Source organism: Podarcis melisellensis, assembly GCF_964234715.1.
Source record: "Podarcis melisellensis genome assembly, chromosome: 12".
In the NCBI taxonomy this organism is placed as follows: Eukaryota; Metazoa; Chordata; class Lepidosauria; order Squamata; family Lacertidae; genus Podarcis; species Podarcis melisellensis.
Window position 1 is genome coordinate 15,486,532 of NC_138544.1, and position 15,691 is coordinate 15,502,222.

Consider the following 15,691-nt stretch of genomic DNA (forward strand, 5'->3'; position numbering starts at 1 on the left):
TCAAATCGGGCCCTCTTTGAAAAAAGTTTGGACACCACTGATTTAGGGCTTCTGCCAACCTAACACTTCCAAAGCACACCAGCGCAAGTAGATAAATAGGTACCGCTGTGGCGGGAATGTAAATGGCATTTCCGTGCACTCTAGCTTCCATCACGGTGTCCCATTGCGCTAGAAGCGGTTTAGTCCTGCTGGCCACATGACCCAGAAAGCTGTCTGCGGACCAACGCTGGCTCCCTCAGCCTGAAAAGTGAGGTGAGCGCTGCAACCCCCAAGTCACCTTTGACTGGACTTAAGCATCCAGGGATCCTTTGCCTTTGCCTTTTTACCTCTACTGGCACCCTCCTCTTTTCTCGCCTTAGGCATGGCTGGTCTCATTTTGCCCTCAAGTCGAGCAGGACTATGAGAACTGAGATTGTTATGAGAAAGCTAGCCTGGAGGTCCCACTCTCTCGAGACAGCAGGGTGGGCTATAAATTTTTATATGGGCTGATGGATGAATAAATAAATAAATCTTCTGCATTTGAAATGCTTTTAAAAGTCGTACTTTATGCAGATTCCCAGGAACAGAACCAGGCCACTCTCGTCTAAGCGAGCAGGGCATTCTGTCCCACAGAACTATGTGTTTACTTACCGGCCCTCCTTCCTCACCCGGGTGACCAGGGTGCCCTCGATAGCCCTCACGTCCCTGAAAAACAGCAGTTCGGAGAGAGGGAGTCACATTTAATTCAAAAACGCTGCTTCTTACAAATAACAGAGCTTCTTTGCACTTATTTCAAAGTCCTGAGGTGACCTCTTTTTATTCTGTACTATTTTCCGTGCACTGCTCTGATTCGCCAGAAGCGGCTTAGTCATGCTGGCCACATGTCTGCGGACAAACGGCGGTTCCCTTGGCCTGAAAGCGAGATGAGTGCCGCAACCCCAGAGTCACCTTTGACTGGACTTAACCGTCCTGGGGTCCTTTACTTTTTTATTTTTACTTGCAGAGAATATACTATTTTCCTATGTTGCGGACTTCTTTGGTTTCTTCATTTGGAAAAATCTACAAACCACTTCATCAAAATGCTCTCCAAGCGGGGAACAAATAAAACTGTAGATTAAACATGGCTGAAACCCAGGAAACCCTTTTAAAAACAAAGCTCTGTAAAACCAGCATCATTAAAAACTAAGATGAAACCAATTAAACAAATACAGGTAGCTGTGTCTGCCAAACGGAAAGCTTTTTAGCAGCCCTCGCCCCGCCATTGGTGCCAGCTGAACGCATTTGACCAGACCCTCAAACACAGGTTCTTCATCCTAGGAAAGCTGTCCTCACTGACACTTGGGTATCAGGAAGGGGGAAATTTTAGGGAATTAAGCAAGAAGGCAACTGCTTGCAACCACCTTCTCCTCCGGGGGCTTCTTTAAGGGGAATGTCAGGAGTTTAGTTCATCATCTATAGGGATTGGACTCCACTCCTAGCTCTGTGTTTTACAGACAAGAGTATACAGCTCACATCATTTGATGTTTGGGCCCATCTGCACTGTACACTTAAAGCAGTAACATACCACTTTAAACAGTCAGGACTTCTTCCAAAGAATTCTGGGAACGGCTGTTTTTCAGGGACAGTCCCGGATTTACAGATGCCGTCCCAGTTTCTGATTTGATCCCAGAATGTCCCGCTTTTCCTTAGGACGTTCCTAATTTCATTGGAGAAATGTTGGCGGGTATGGAGTTATCCGTCCCCCTAGCCAAGGGGCTAAGTAACTATAGAACTTTTAGAAGATATCTGAAGGAAGCCCTGTTTACGGAAATTTTAAATGTTTGGTGTTTTCTTGTGTTTTTAATATTCTGTTGGGAGCCGCCCAGAGTGATGGGGGAACCCAGCCAGATGGGCAGGGGTAAATTATTATTATTATTATTATTATTATTATTATTATTATTATTGGATGCTACAAGCAGAGGAAACTGTTCTCTCTCCTCTTTTCCAAGTCTGTTGGCCAATCAAAACAATAGTGGGCCAGGCATCTGAAGGCAGCCCTGTATAGGGAATTTTTTAAAATGTTTAATGTTTTATTGTGTTTTTATATATGTTGGACACCAGCCAGACTAGCTGGGGCAACCCAGTCAGATGGTTATGGTATTATTAATTATTATTATTATTATTATTATTATTATTATTATTATTATTATTATATAGGATATCCCTATTTTCATTGGAGAAGTGTTGCAGGCACAGAACCACCATTCTCAGAATTCCCTGGGATGTGGGATGACCATTGCACCTTCCTAGGAAGTGCAGCTCTGTGTGAGGGTAAATGGTGTATTTAAAGTGTTACAATACCGCTTGAAATGTATAACTCAACTAAGCCATACACTACTCTTGCTCCCTACTTATATAATATTGGGGTTTCCTTTTTTAGCACATGTGTCCAGTGGCGTAGCGTGGGTTGTCAGCACCCGGGGCGAGGCAAGTAATTTGCGCCCCCTAACCCGTGGATTTTAGTAGGGGCAGAGAGCTGCGAGTGCAAGTGCCCCCCCCAGATGTTGCGCCCGGTGTGGCCTGCCCCCCCTGCAGCCCCCACGCTACACCACTGCTTGTGTCAGCAGTAGGTCAACACACCCTCCAAGTGTCCGTTTTCCAGGGACAGTCCTGGATTTACAGAAGCCATCCCAGTTTCTGATTTGATCCTGCAATGTCCTGCTTTTCCTTAGGCCGTCCCTATTTTCATCGGAGAAATGTTGGAGGGTATGGAGTTATGCGACCCCCGAGCCATCTGACGGCTGCCCTGTATAGGGAAGTTTTTTGATGTTTCGTGTGTTACTATGTTTTTATATATGTTAGACGCCTCCCAGAGTGGTTGGGGCAACCCAATCAGATAGGTGTGGTGTAAATAGTAAAAAAAAAATATATTATGGAATAGGACATCCCTATTATCAACACAGAAATGTTGGAGGGTATGAGTCAAGGGTATCTTGCCTCCTGTACACCACTTTTTTTGAATTGGTATATGTTTTCAAATTGGTATATGTTTTCAACACAACTCAGCGTGTGTGGCAATCCTTCCTTCCTTTACTCTCTTTGAATCATCTCTTTGAAATGCAGGGGAGTTCGCCACAGACCCCTGCAAAAATAATTAGTGAATCATCTTTCAGCCATTCGAGTGGTAAAAGTTAACAAGGAAAACTGACAACCGAACAATCGTCGGACCCATGGACTGACAGAAGATTCATGACCAAAGAAGCTGGAGGTTGCATTCTTATTGCATGCTTGAGGTTTGAAAGATTTAATAAATTTTTGTCCGAAGCGTTCAGACTTTATGGAAGTAAGTGAAGAAACCACAGAAAACTGACTTGGATCAGTTTCTTGCTTCTCCCTTACTTTTTCCAATCAGGCAGGTGGCTGTGTTGGTCTGACGCAGTAGAAATATATTTTAAAAAATTAAAAAATTGTCCAGTAGCACCTTATTTGAAGAAGTGTGCATGCACATGAAAGCTCATACTAAGAACAAACTTAGTTGGTCTCGAAGGTGCTATATATATATATATATATATATATATGCAGGTTTTGGTGTCCTCGGGTGTCTTCCCGTGTAAAAGTTGGGGTGTCTAGGCGACGTTTCGACGAGGTCTCACTCGTCATCTTCAGGCTGGTGCTTTCGGCTTCTTGTTACTGGAACAGAGCTCTGTTCCAGTAACAAGAAGCCGAAAGCACCAGCCTGAAGATGACGAGTGAGACCTCGTCGAAACGTCGCCTAGACACCCCAACTTTTACACGGGAAGACACCCGAGGACACCAAAACCTGCATTCCTGTACCCGTGAAAATCTACGAAAGCATATATATATATATATATATATATATATATATATATATATATGTTGTTGTTTAGTCATGTCCGACTCTTCGTGACCCCATGGACCAGAGCACGCCAGGCACTTCTGTCTTCCACTGCCTCCCGCAGTTTGGTCAGGCTCATGTTTGTAGCTTCGAAGACACTATCCAACCATCTTGTCCTCTGTCGTCCCCTTCTCCTTGTGCCCTCCATCTTTCCCAACATCAGGGTCTTTTCCAGGGAGTCTTCTCTTCTCATGAGGTGGCCAAAGTATTGGAGCCTCAGCTTCAGGATCTGTCCTTCCAGTGAGCACTCAGGGCTGATTTCCTTCAGAATGGATCGGTTTGATCTTCTTGCAGTCCATGGGACTCTCAAGAGTCTCCTCCAGCACCATAATTCAAAAGCATCAATTCTTCGGCGATCTGCCTTCTTTATGGTCCAGCTCTCACTTCCATACATCACTACTGGGAAAACCATAGCTTTTACTATATCCAATCAGTTCATTCCTGTAAATGCCACATTCTCACCATACATTTAAAGCAATTATTATTATTATTATTATTATTATTATTACTATTTTGTTATTTTATTGTTATTTTATTATTTATATCCTGCCCATCTGCCTTGGTTTCCCCAGCCACTCTGGGCAACTTCCAGCACATCTGAAGGCAGTCCTGTTTAGGGAAGTTTTAAATGTTTGAAGTTTTATCACTGTTATTATTATTTTTATTATTATTATTATTCTGGTGGGAGCTACCCAGAGTGGTGGGGTATAAATAATAAATTATTATTATTGTTGTTGTTGTTATTGTTAAAACATAATAATAAAAACTAGAAAGCCATGCCCTCCCCCCAAAGCATTCTGGCAGCTGTAGTTTGTTAAGGGTACTGAGAGTTATTAGGAGGTTGCTATTCCCTCACGGAACTCCCTGTGAAGAGGGATAACTGTTAAACTATACTGAGAATTGTGAGCTCACAGTAACACCTTAATATCCTTTTCTTTTCTTTTAAGTTGTTGACTCTTTATGGGTCTGCAGGTCACCTTATGGGTCTTAACTTCAATAGGAAATCATAGAATCATAGAATCATAGAGTTGGAAGAGACCAGAAGGGCCATCGAGTCCAACCCCCTGCCAAGCAGGAAACACCATCAGAGCACTCCTGACATATGGTTGTCAAGCCTCTGCTTAAAGACCTCCAAAGGAGGAGACTCCACCACACTCCTTGGCAGCAAATTCCACTGTCGAACAGCTCTTACTGTCAGGAAGTTCTTCCTAATGTTTAGGTAGAATCTTCTTTCTTGTAGTTTGGATCCATTGCTCCGTGTCCGCTTCTCTGGAGCAGCAGAAAACAACCTTTCTCCCTCCTCTATGTGACATCCTTTTATATATTTGAACATGGCTATCATATCACCCCTTAACCTCCTCTTCTCCAGGCTAAACATGCCCAGCTCCCTTAGCCGTTCCTCACAAGGCATCGTTTCCAGGCCTTTGACCATTTTGGTTGCCCTCCTCTGGACACGTTCCAGTTTGTCAGTGTCCTTCTTGAACTGTGGTGCCCAGAACTGGACCCAGTACTCCAGGTGAGGTCTGACCAGAGCAGAATACAGTGGCACTATTACTTCCCTTGATCTAGATGCTATACTCCTATTGATGTAGCCCAGAATTGCATCGGCTTTTTTAGCTGCCACGTCACACTGTTGGCTCATGTCAAGTTTGTGGTCAACCAAGACTAATAGATCCTTTTCACATGTACTGCTCTCAAGCCAGGTGTCACCCATCTTGTATTTGTGCCTCTCATTTTTTTTGCCCAAGTGCAATATTTTACATTTCTCCCTGTTAAAATTCATCTTGTTTGTTTTGGCCCAGTTCTCTAATCTGTCAAGGTCGTTTTGAAGTGTGATCCTGTCCTCTGGGGTGTTAGCCACCCCTCCCAGTTTGGTGTCATCTGCAAATTTGATCAGGATGCCCTTGAGTCCATCATCCAAGTCATTGATAAAGATGTTGAATAAGATGTTGATGTTGATTCAAGATGTTGATAAAGATGTTGATTCAATAAATCTTGAAAGAGGAAGTCTGATGAGATCCATAACATACCCTCCAACATTTCTCTGGTGCAAATTGGGACATCCTATTCCATCATCATCATATATTTATACTTATTTATACCAAGATGTTGGACCGAATCCTGGTGCCTCCTGATTCTATATTAGGATACTATCACTGTTCACAGGCTGGCAGAGGAAAGAAATCAGTGTTGCATCTGGCTGCTCTCCTATTGAGTGTGGCAGCGCCATTTCTCAATTTTTATCTTGTGAATCACCCTAAGGTCTATTGATGAATGGCTAATCTAATAAAAAAAATAAACAAACCACACTTCAACCCCACTTGCGATACACTCATACACTCCACTCTTCTCTCATTTTACCTTTATTCCAGAAGTTCCCGGCGCACCCCGAATTCCATCTTCCCCAAAACATTTGCAGCAAACATTGCAGCATTCTCGTTCAGTGACAGTATCCTGCAAAATAATGGGTGCCAGTCATTGCTACCATCGGCACCATTGAGAACCGAGGAGAGTGTCCTATCCCTTTACCTGCTCCTTCCCAGAAGAAACTTACAAGCGCTCGCCATAACCTGCTGGGGAGTTCTGGGTTTCCAATGAGCAAAGGTTCCATATATTCAAATCCTCTACCAAACTCTATTTCCTGCAGTTCGTGGAATTCCTGAAAGTTTCCCAGGCCTATCGTTAAAAGTGCATTCAGCCCTGAAAAAGAAACGGTGTTAAAACCAATTATTGGATTTTCTAAAGTAGAAGTGTAAAAAATCATATTTTGGATTTCTTAAAAAAAAAAGAATGGGAAGAAGTTTTAAAAAGAAAAGACAGAGTTAATGATCCCTAAACAGCTTTTGGATGTTTAAACATTCACATTCTGGGAAGTGATTGATTTGATTGATTGATTGATTGATTGATTGATTGATTGAATTTATACACAGCCCTATACTTGTGGGTCTCAGGGTGGTTCCCAGAATAAAATCAAGATATAAAACCACAAAATACATAATAGAACTGGGAAGTTTGCTGATATCTGCATTACATCACAGAACTCACAATCTCTGCTCAGTTGGTATAATATGGAAAAGTGTACTTTTCGCTTAATGGGTAAATTTGTAGAAAGCTAGCTTTTATTCATTCCTCATTGGAACACAAACTTTAATGATAATATTCAGCCATATGTTTTACTCATATTTTTTGCAGTTTTTATTGCGTTGCATAATAAGATTTAATTTTGAAAGTCCCACTTGATTTCATTCCCCTTTAAGCAAAATGACTCTAGAGAATTCATTTAACACATCAATCTATGGATGGCTTTCATCAAATTGGGCCAAACAAGTCTGAAATCAGTAAAATCAGGATGGATCCTACAGTATGTGTTTCTGTGTGGATATTTTTCTCAGGAATTGGGCTGGCCACATCAATTTCTTCATGCTTGAGCTGAATTCAAAGCAGAAGTGAAATTTCATTTTTGAGCTTTCTTCTCGGAGGAAAGGGGACTGCCAGAATCAGCTCTGTGCTTAACAGATGGTAGGTGTATTTTTATTATTATTATTTAAAATGAAACACAGCTGTATAAGAAAAGATGACATTCTTTATTTCCAGCGTATTTCCAGCGAAAAACTTTCTCCAGGGATACGATCTCTGTTAGAACCTGACACCTATCTCTGACACCTATTCTACAGCAGCTGCCTTCATTCTTATTATTTTGGAAACTTTTAAGACAGATGATTGATTTCTTCCTTTTTCTTTTTGAGGACCCAAATGTGTACACCCCCATTGCATCTGATCCCTTAAGCTAAAGCCACGTCAACATGCTTTGAGGATTCCAGATAATTCGTAACCGAATTTTCCAAACTCCAAAGTCTCGGGGAACATATAAGCTCTCTCTTAATTTTGGACAACCCAGCTGGACAATGATCAGGCATCAACAGTGTGGTGTTTTTGAAATGTTAGTGTCAGCATAAAACTATCACAGGAAGTTCTGTTTGCGTCCTGGCAGTCTGTACAAGATGGTCGGCCTTTATGGAATGCCTCCCATATGGATGAAAATGCCGTGCATTTTGGTTATCAGAAGATAAAAGGCAGGAGGAATAAGCAAGGCAGGCTCAAAAGCATCAGTGCATCCTTTCTTTTGCTCCTGGTTCTGCTTATAAGCACAATGTCTCGGGTACCACCACGCGGAAATGTTTTCTAGCATCTATGTACCTTTCCTGCGAAGACCGTCGGCAGTTGTTTTGAGCACTTCTATGCTGTCATCTGGCCCATCAGAAAAAACTAAGAGAACCTGTGATGAAACGATAGCAATGAGAATGGCAAAAGGGATGTGGCCATTACCATACGCCAGAGGTTTTCAACCTTTCAGAGTCCGCGGCTCCCTTGACCAACTGCATTCTTTCTGCGGCACCCCTGTGGGGCTCAGGAGCCCGGTTACATCACCCCTTGCCTGCAGAGCTGGCAGCCCTTCACCCATTTTCGAACACCCTCCCTTGTGGAGTGTTCCCACAGCCTCCTCTCCTTTTCCTTCTCCTTGGGAGACCTCCAGGCACCTGCTGCTGCAGCCTGTGGTCTCTCAGCTGCCCCCCTGCCCCAAAGAGAGGTGCTGTCAGGGAACTGCCATCAGCTCAGAGGCGAGAAGTGGAAGGGCAGTTGGGTTACAGGGAGCCTTCGAAGATCGTGCAAAGCAGCTCTTCCTCCGGCGAGGAGGGAAGCCCCGCCTCCAGTGGGGAAGGGATTCAGGGATCGGAAGATGCTAGAGAGAGCCACAATACCGAGCCTAGGCAAAGCGGGGGAGAGACAAGTCCCCCTTTGCCAACGCCCTCTCTGCGCAGTCTGTTTACGCGCAGAGAGGGGAGGAGAAGGATGGGGGTCAATAGACTGTTATGCTGGGGAAAGTTTAAGGACTGCCCATGCCCAGATTCTGCTAGCGGCTGAGCAGACATGGGCTTGAGATGCTCTGCACTGTAAATGTTTTTGTACAGATAACAAAGCCTGGAAAAGACCGGTGGGAGTCTTGCCTGTTCGCTCTCGAGCAACCACGCCGGCACATAACAGGTGCCTCCTCACACTGCCCCACAGGGGCCTGGGACTTGTCTGTCTATTCCCAACAGCAAGGGCTGGCAGACTGACATGCTGGGCTCTCTTGCCTGCTTGCTGACCTCAAGTCTGCCTCAGATCCTGGCAACCAGCACCCCCTGGCCAGCCCCAGAGGCACCATTCGCCTGCAAAGTTTGTAGCCAGGGCTGCTGCAACAAACAGCTGTGCTAGTCTTTGGGAGGCAGAGACGCGAGCGGGCATCAGAGGAAGGGAGGGAAGGAAAGAGGGACAGAGGCCAGTTTTGCCCACGGCACCCCTGACCATCATTCAAGGCACCCCAGGGTGCCACGGCACACCGGTTGAAAACCACTGCCATATGCAATGAGGGCTCCTATGTATCAAAAACAACCAGCTGTTAAGAACCACCAATATAAACATATACTTGCAATGAATAAGCACATAAAAATAGGACAATGAACAATGTAAACAGTATTCTTTGGGTGACGTCCAAATGATTCCTTAGTGGCTGATAAGAAGACTTTTAGCTGAGAAGTTTCATTTTAACTGGGGTAACCCAGTCAGATGGGCAGCATATAAAGAATAAACTATTATCTTCTTCTTCTTGCTGTTGTTGTTGTTAAGAAACCATTCTCCAGAATGCCAATTGAATTATATATTGTTTTGAAAAAGGGACATTCTTCCCAGGACAAGAGAGCATTTATAAAGAAAACCTTTCCCAAGGACCAGTTGGGATATATCTAAAAAAGACTTCATGGTTGATACAGATCTATAACTGGTCTGTAGCATTAATGTTCGTTGTCCTACTTTTATCTGGTCTCATAAGTATGTTACAATGTTTTCATATTGCCCGCCTTATTGTGTTTGATATAATATGTATAGCTGAAAAGACAAGTTTAAGAAACATTATGTGAGGCTGCGGTACACCAGAAAAGGGACACGGGTGGAGCTGTGGTCTAAACCACCGAGCCTCTTGGGCTTGCCGATCGGAAGGTCGGCAGTTCGAATCCCCACAACGGGTGAGCTCCCATTGCTCTGTCCCATCTCCTGCCAACCTAGCAATTCAAAAGCACGCCAGTGCAAATAGATAAATAGATGCCACTGCGGCATGGTGTCCTGTTGTGCCAGAAGCAGTTTAGTCATGCTGGCCACAGCACCTGGAAAGCTGTCTGCAGACAAAGGCTGGCTCCCTTGGCCTGAAAGCGAGATGATCGTCGCAACCCCATAGTTACCTTTGACCGGATTTAACCGTCCAGGGGACCTTTAACTTTTTTAAAAATCTTTTTTTACACCAGAACATAATACAAATTAGTAAAGGGAGCCCTGCCCGTTAGGTCCAGTCGTGACCAACTCTGGGGTTGCGGCGCTCATCTCGCTTTATGGGCCGAGGGAGCCGGCGTACAGCTTCCGGGTCATGTGGCCAGCAGGACTAAGCCGCTTCCGGCGAGCCAGAGCAGCTCACAGAAACACTGTTACCTTCCCGCCGGAGCAGTACCTATTTATCTACTTGCACTTTGACATGCTTTCGAACAGCTAGGTTGGCAGGAGCAGGGGGAGCAGGGACCGAGCAACGGGAGCTCACCCCGTCACGGGGATTCGAATGGCCGACCTTCTGATCGGCAAGTCCTAGGCTCTGTGGTTTAACCCACAGCGCCACACCACTAATTGGGGGGAGGATGTTATAAAGGCTGGTGATAAGCCACTATCTCTGACCCAGGTGGAGGCAAGGAGGTCTCATTTATAGGAATAAAAGAAGTTGCCTCATATTGAATCAGATCTCTGGTCCGTCGAGCTGCGTATTGTCCACAGAGGGTCTCAAGGTATTCAGGTAAGGAGTCTTTCTACCTGGAGATGCCTGGGATTGAATCTGGGGTCTTCCCCATGAAAAGCAGATGCTCTCTACCACTGAGCCACAGGATTCCTGCAGGTAGCAGTGAGTGATGGGTAAAGTGGTTCATCAAAACCAGAATTACCGCAGTGGTTAATACCAGGCCTATCTGACTACTGGATTTTTGACCACCTCCACCATCACAATGCAGCCATTGTGATGCCTGTGGTCTGTGGACTCCCTGGCTTGGTTGCTGTTCAGAGATGGGGATGCAGCACTAGTACCACCCAGCAGCTGCCCAAAGGACTGGATCGTGCCTTTATATAATATTTTTATGGTCACTTTTGTTACAAATCGTCGGGGGGGGGTATTTGGCATGGCTAGAACACAGCAAGGAACAGCTCAAGGACCACTGAAATTTGATGGTGTTTTGATGCATTTCCCGTCACACATAAAAGCAGACCCCCCCCCCAAAAAAACCCCTATTACCTTTACTCTAGCAGAGGCCAGGCTGAGGGATCTGTCCCATAGGGACTGCAGGAAGCCTGCATTCAAGTAAGTGTCCACTGTTGTTTGTACAGCCAAGAATTTCTGAACGATCTCGTCATTGTAGGCTTCAAAGTTGGAGTCAAACAAGGCCTGGCCACTTTCAGAAAACACTTGGTACCTAAACCTGATGTTGACAGGAGACTCGGTGACGCAACTGATATTGATCACGGAACCCATTTGCTGAAAGAGGCGGGGCAAATAGACTTGCAACCTCTGCTTCAAGGGCAAGGCGGAGGCAGGCCTCACACGCTCCGAAAAATCGACTCCTACAGAAATGTCCATGTTGCAGTCTGTAAAGAGGAGCGGGAGAATAAACAGAAAGGCAGATAATTAGGAAACACAAGTTCATTGCGATCTTCTCAATCAGCACTGGGTGTAGGAGGAGTAAGATGCTGAGAATTCAAAGGCCGAAATTCTCCTGAGAGCACCTGGGAATTCAGCTAATGTAAACTGTCTGCATTGAATCAGACAGGGACTTGTCGGCTTCTGCTGGCTGAGGTTTTATGAGAAGCCATACCTAGCTGCCAGCAAGGACTGAGATGCTTGATGGGACAGTTTGTTCTGCTTCCAACTGCAGCAGCAGTAGAAAGCTCTGCCACGAATTCTTGCTGCAGGAGCGCACATCAAATGGTCCTAAGATAGGGACAGCAAAGGGCAGAATAAGAGGGACAGAGCAGTGGAGGGGTTGTGCTAGGACCTGAGAGACCAGGGTTCGAATCCTCACTCAGCCATGAAGTTCCCTGCTCCTGCCAACCTAGCAGTTCAAAAGCACATCAAAGTGCAAGTACAGTGGTGCCCCGCAAGACGAATGCCTCGCAAGACGAAAAACCCGCAAGACGAAAGGGTTTTTCGGTTTTTGCGACGCTTCGCTAGACGATTTTCCCTATGGGCTTGCTTCGCAAGACGAAAGCCCATAGGGAAATCTCCGGGGACCTCTTTTAAATGCTGGCGGTGAGGAGCAAAGCCTTCCCCCCCCCTCCGGACTTCAGAAGAGGTCCAGGAAGGCCGGCGGGGGCGAAAGGCTTTGCTCCCCACCTCCAGCATTTTAAAAGCGGTCCGGGATAGCAGGGAAGCGCTTCCCGCTATCCCGGACGGCTTTTGAAGGCAGGCGAGGGGAGCAAAGACTTTTGCCCCCCGCCAGCCTTCAGAAGAGGTCCAGGACCTCTTCTGAAGGCGGGCGGGGGGCAAAAGTCTTTGTCCCCCCTGCCTGCCTTCCCGGGGGCTTTTAAATCGCCCCGGGACAGCGGAGAATTCCTCCGCTGTCCCGGGGCGATCTTAAAATGCTGGCGGGCAGCAGCCCTGGGGGCTTTTAAAATGCTGGGGGACGGCAGCGAAGCATTCGCTGCCGCCCGCCAGCATTTTAAGATCGCCCCGGGACAGCGGAGAAGTCTCCGCTGTCCCGGGAAGGCAGGCGGGGGGGGAAGCAAAGACTTTCGCCCCCCGCCAGCCTTCAGAAGAGGTCGGGGGCGGTTTCCATAGGAACGCATTAATTGATTTTTAATGCATTCCTATGGGAAACTGTGCTTCGCAAGACGAAAAACTCGCAAGACGAAAAGACTTGCAGAACGAATTAATTTCGTCTTGCGAGGCACCACTGTAGATAAATAGGTACCACTCCGATGGGAAGGTAAACAGCGTTTCCGTGCGCTGCTCTGGTTCGCCAGAAGTGGCTTAGTCATGCTGGCCACATGACCCAGAAGCTGTACGCCGGCTCCCTTGGCCAGTAAAGCGAGATGAGTGCCGCAACCCCAGACCAGAGTCGGTCATGCCTGGACCTAATGGTCAGGGGTCCCTTTACCTTTACCACAGCAAGCCAATGCACTGCAACCCCACCTCTCTCGATCTCTGTGACCCACCCTCTGCCCACGCAAAAACACTCTCAAACTTCTCCTCCCAGCCCAACCCTACCCCACCCTCTGCTCTCATATTGCGATAATTCTTGCTCTCAGCTCCCCTCCTCGTAGCGCCCCCTCTGCCTGCTCAAACTCACACTCAGGCTCTCGCTTGCCTCGTTGCACTGGACCCAGCCTCTGCCCAGGCAGTTTCAAAGAGGAGGAGGAACTTGGATATGTCTTGTTTGAGGTCTAAACGGGCAGGGGACACTTTTCTCCCCCATAGAAGGACCACCATATTTTTATAAGGATGGGCAACAACCCTATGTGTGACTATCTTTGGGGCAGGGGTAGATTAGGGTTAATACTGCTAGGCACAATAATTTCACTTTTCTAGGGTACCTCCGTCGGAGAGCGAATGTCTTTGCCGCAACATTTGGTTAGGAAATAGAGCTTTGAACTCTTCATTTTTGGTCTGGTTGTTTATCCTGTTATCCTTGCATTCCTTTTTTGCAAAGGAAAGATCCCATGCTGTATGTCTCAGTAGCACAAAACAAGGCTGCTGTTTAAAGACCATATCAAGTCCTTTCCCCAAACTGGATCTGTGTACATCACTCCTATTTCATGAGACATTAAATGGCCACTCTGACCGGAACATAGAATTGTGTTTTAATTTGGAAGGGCAGGGGAGAACAATAAAATTGTGGTTGTGTAGGAATCTTCTGTCGCAGGAGACCAGAAAAGAGAGAGTGAGAGAGAAGCATTTATGGTTATTGTTGTTCCAAAAGTAATCAGATGCAATTGGATTAGCTCTGCTCCAAAAAAACAAGTTCAAGATTAGATCTCTGTCTGCCGCTGCTCACATCGCTGTGCTTCAGCACTTCTTCTAACTACAAACTTAGGCCTGGAAGGAAGTTATTAGCCGCTAGATGAAATGAGACTCTCTGGGCCACTGGAGCAAAATGTCAAAGACCAGATTGAATTGCTGTAGTTTTGGCTATGAGTTGCCTTCTCCGTGGAACTGGAGTTAACCTATCCTTGGCCATTTCGCACATTTTTCTTCAAAGAAAATGTTTGCCACCCACTTGTATCAATTCTGCCGCCGCCCCCTCAAAAAAAATGAAATCATATTGGTTATGTCAGGGCTTTTTTTCCAGCAGGAACTGAGCGCCTCTCAGGTGTGCACCATTGCCATTACAATGGTACCTTGGTTCTCAAACGTAATCCGTTCGACTTCTGAAACGTTCAGAAACCAAGGTGTGGCTTCCAACTAGCGCAAGCGACCCGGAAACAATAGCCGACAGCCGCATCAGATGTTTGGCTTCTGAAAAACGTTCGAAAACCGGAACACTTACTTCCGGGTTTTCAACGTTTGGGAGCCGAAATGTTCAAGTACTAAGGCGTTCGAGAACCAAGGTTCCACTGTATTAGAAAACAATGGAGGTGTTTGTGGTGAACTCTGCAGCCTCTTTTTCTAGAAAAATAGCACTGGGTGTTATAATGTTTACAAGTCCACTCTGGACTCAGCTATGCAGCTGGAAATAAAATGTTTTAAGTGTTTTTTACGTGCAATATACAATGTGACACTAGATGGCAATGATGAGCCTTATGGAAAATTCAACATATTTTTTAAAAAACACTTTTTAAGAAAGCATTTTCAGAATGGTTTTTATATTTTTCTAGATTGCATCTCTATGTTTTACTACTAGTTCGAAAATAATAGAATCTAGAAAAGTTTCAGCCCAGGTTTTATTTAAGATGCAGAGTCTCTCTCTCTCTCTCACTCTCAACAAACTAGACCAGATAAGGCAGTCAACCGACAATATATTGAGTCAATATGCTATTTTGATACTAATATAGTTATAATAAAGCTAGAGGGAGCGGGTGGCGCTGTGGTCTAAACCACTGAGCCTCTTGGGCTTGCTGATTGGAAGGTTGGTGGTTCGAATTCGCACAATGGGGTGAGCTCCCATTGCTCTGTCCCAGCTCCTGCCAACCTAGCAGTTTGAAAGCACACCAGTGCAAGTAGGTATATAGGTACTGCTGTGGCGGGACGGTAAACAGCGTTTCTGTGCGCTCTGGTTTCTGTCACGGTCTTCCGTTGCGCCAGAAGCGGTTTAATCATGCTGGCCACATGACCTGGAAAGCTGCCTGCGGACAAACGCCAGCTCCCTTGGCCTGAAAGCGAGATGAGCACCGCAATCGCATAGTCGCCTTTGACTGGACTTAACAGTCCAGGGGTCCTTTACCTTTACCTATAATAAAGCCATACTCTACTCAGACCATTCACCTGCTACTTCCTGAGGCCCATAAGAATCCAATGAGTATTTATTTAGACAGGAAAGTCTGGGCACTTGCTAATTCCAAGCTACATAAGGATAGATAAGAACCAAGGAACAGCCCAACTTTGTTGGGTCAAAGGCCCATCTAGGCCAACAGCCTGCACCACTGTTAGCAAGAAAGGCTGCCTTACCCTCAACTGTCCCAGAGAGCCAGTGCTGAAGGGACTTGATTTGGGTTTGGGGGATAGAGTGGGACACCTCCAGGCCTCCTTCTACCTCGTGA

The 15,691-nt window shown here is 45.8% G+C and overlaps 1 protein-coding gene across 2 annotated transcripts in view; it reads right to left on the bottom strand.

Moving 5' to 3' along the window:
- LOC309353559 (collagen alpha-4(VI) chain-like) overlaps positions 1-15,691 on the bottom strand; it is a 96,045-nt gene that overhangs the window by 51,290 nt on the left and 29,064 nt on the right. For both annotated transcript variants that reach the window (XM_081882896.1, XM_081882897.1), the window contains 5 exons: positions 11,235-11,584; positions 8,072-8,150; positions 6,429-6,574; positions 6,236-6,328; positions 631-684 (listed from right to left, as the gene is read on the bottom strand). In XM_081882896.1, the coding sequence (XP_081739022.1) occupies positions 631-684; positions 6,236-6,328; positions 6,429-6,574; positions 8,072-8,150; positions 11,235-11,584 (722 nt within the window). The remainder of the gene's footprint in view (positions 1-630; positions 685-6,235; positions 6,329-6,428; positions 6,575-8,071; positions 8,151-11,234; positions 11,585-15,691) is intronic.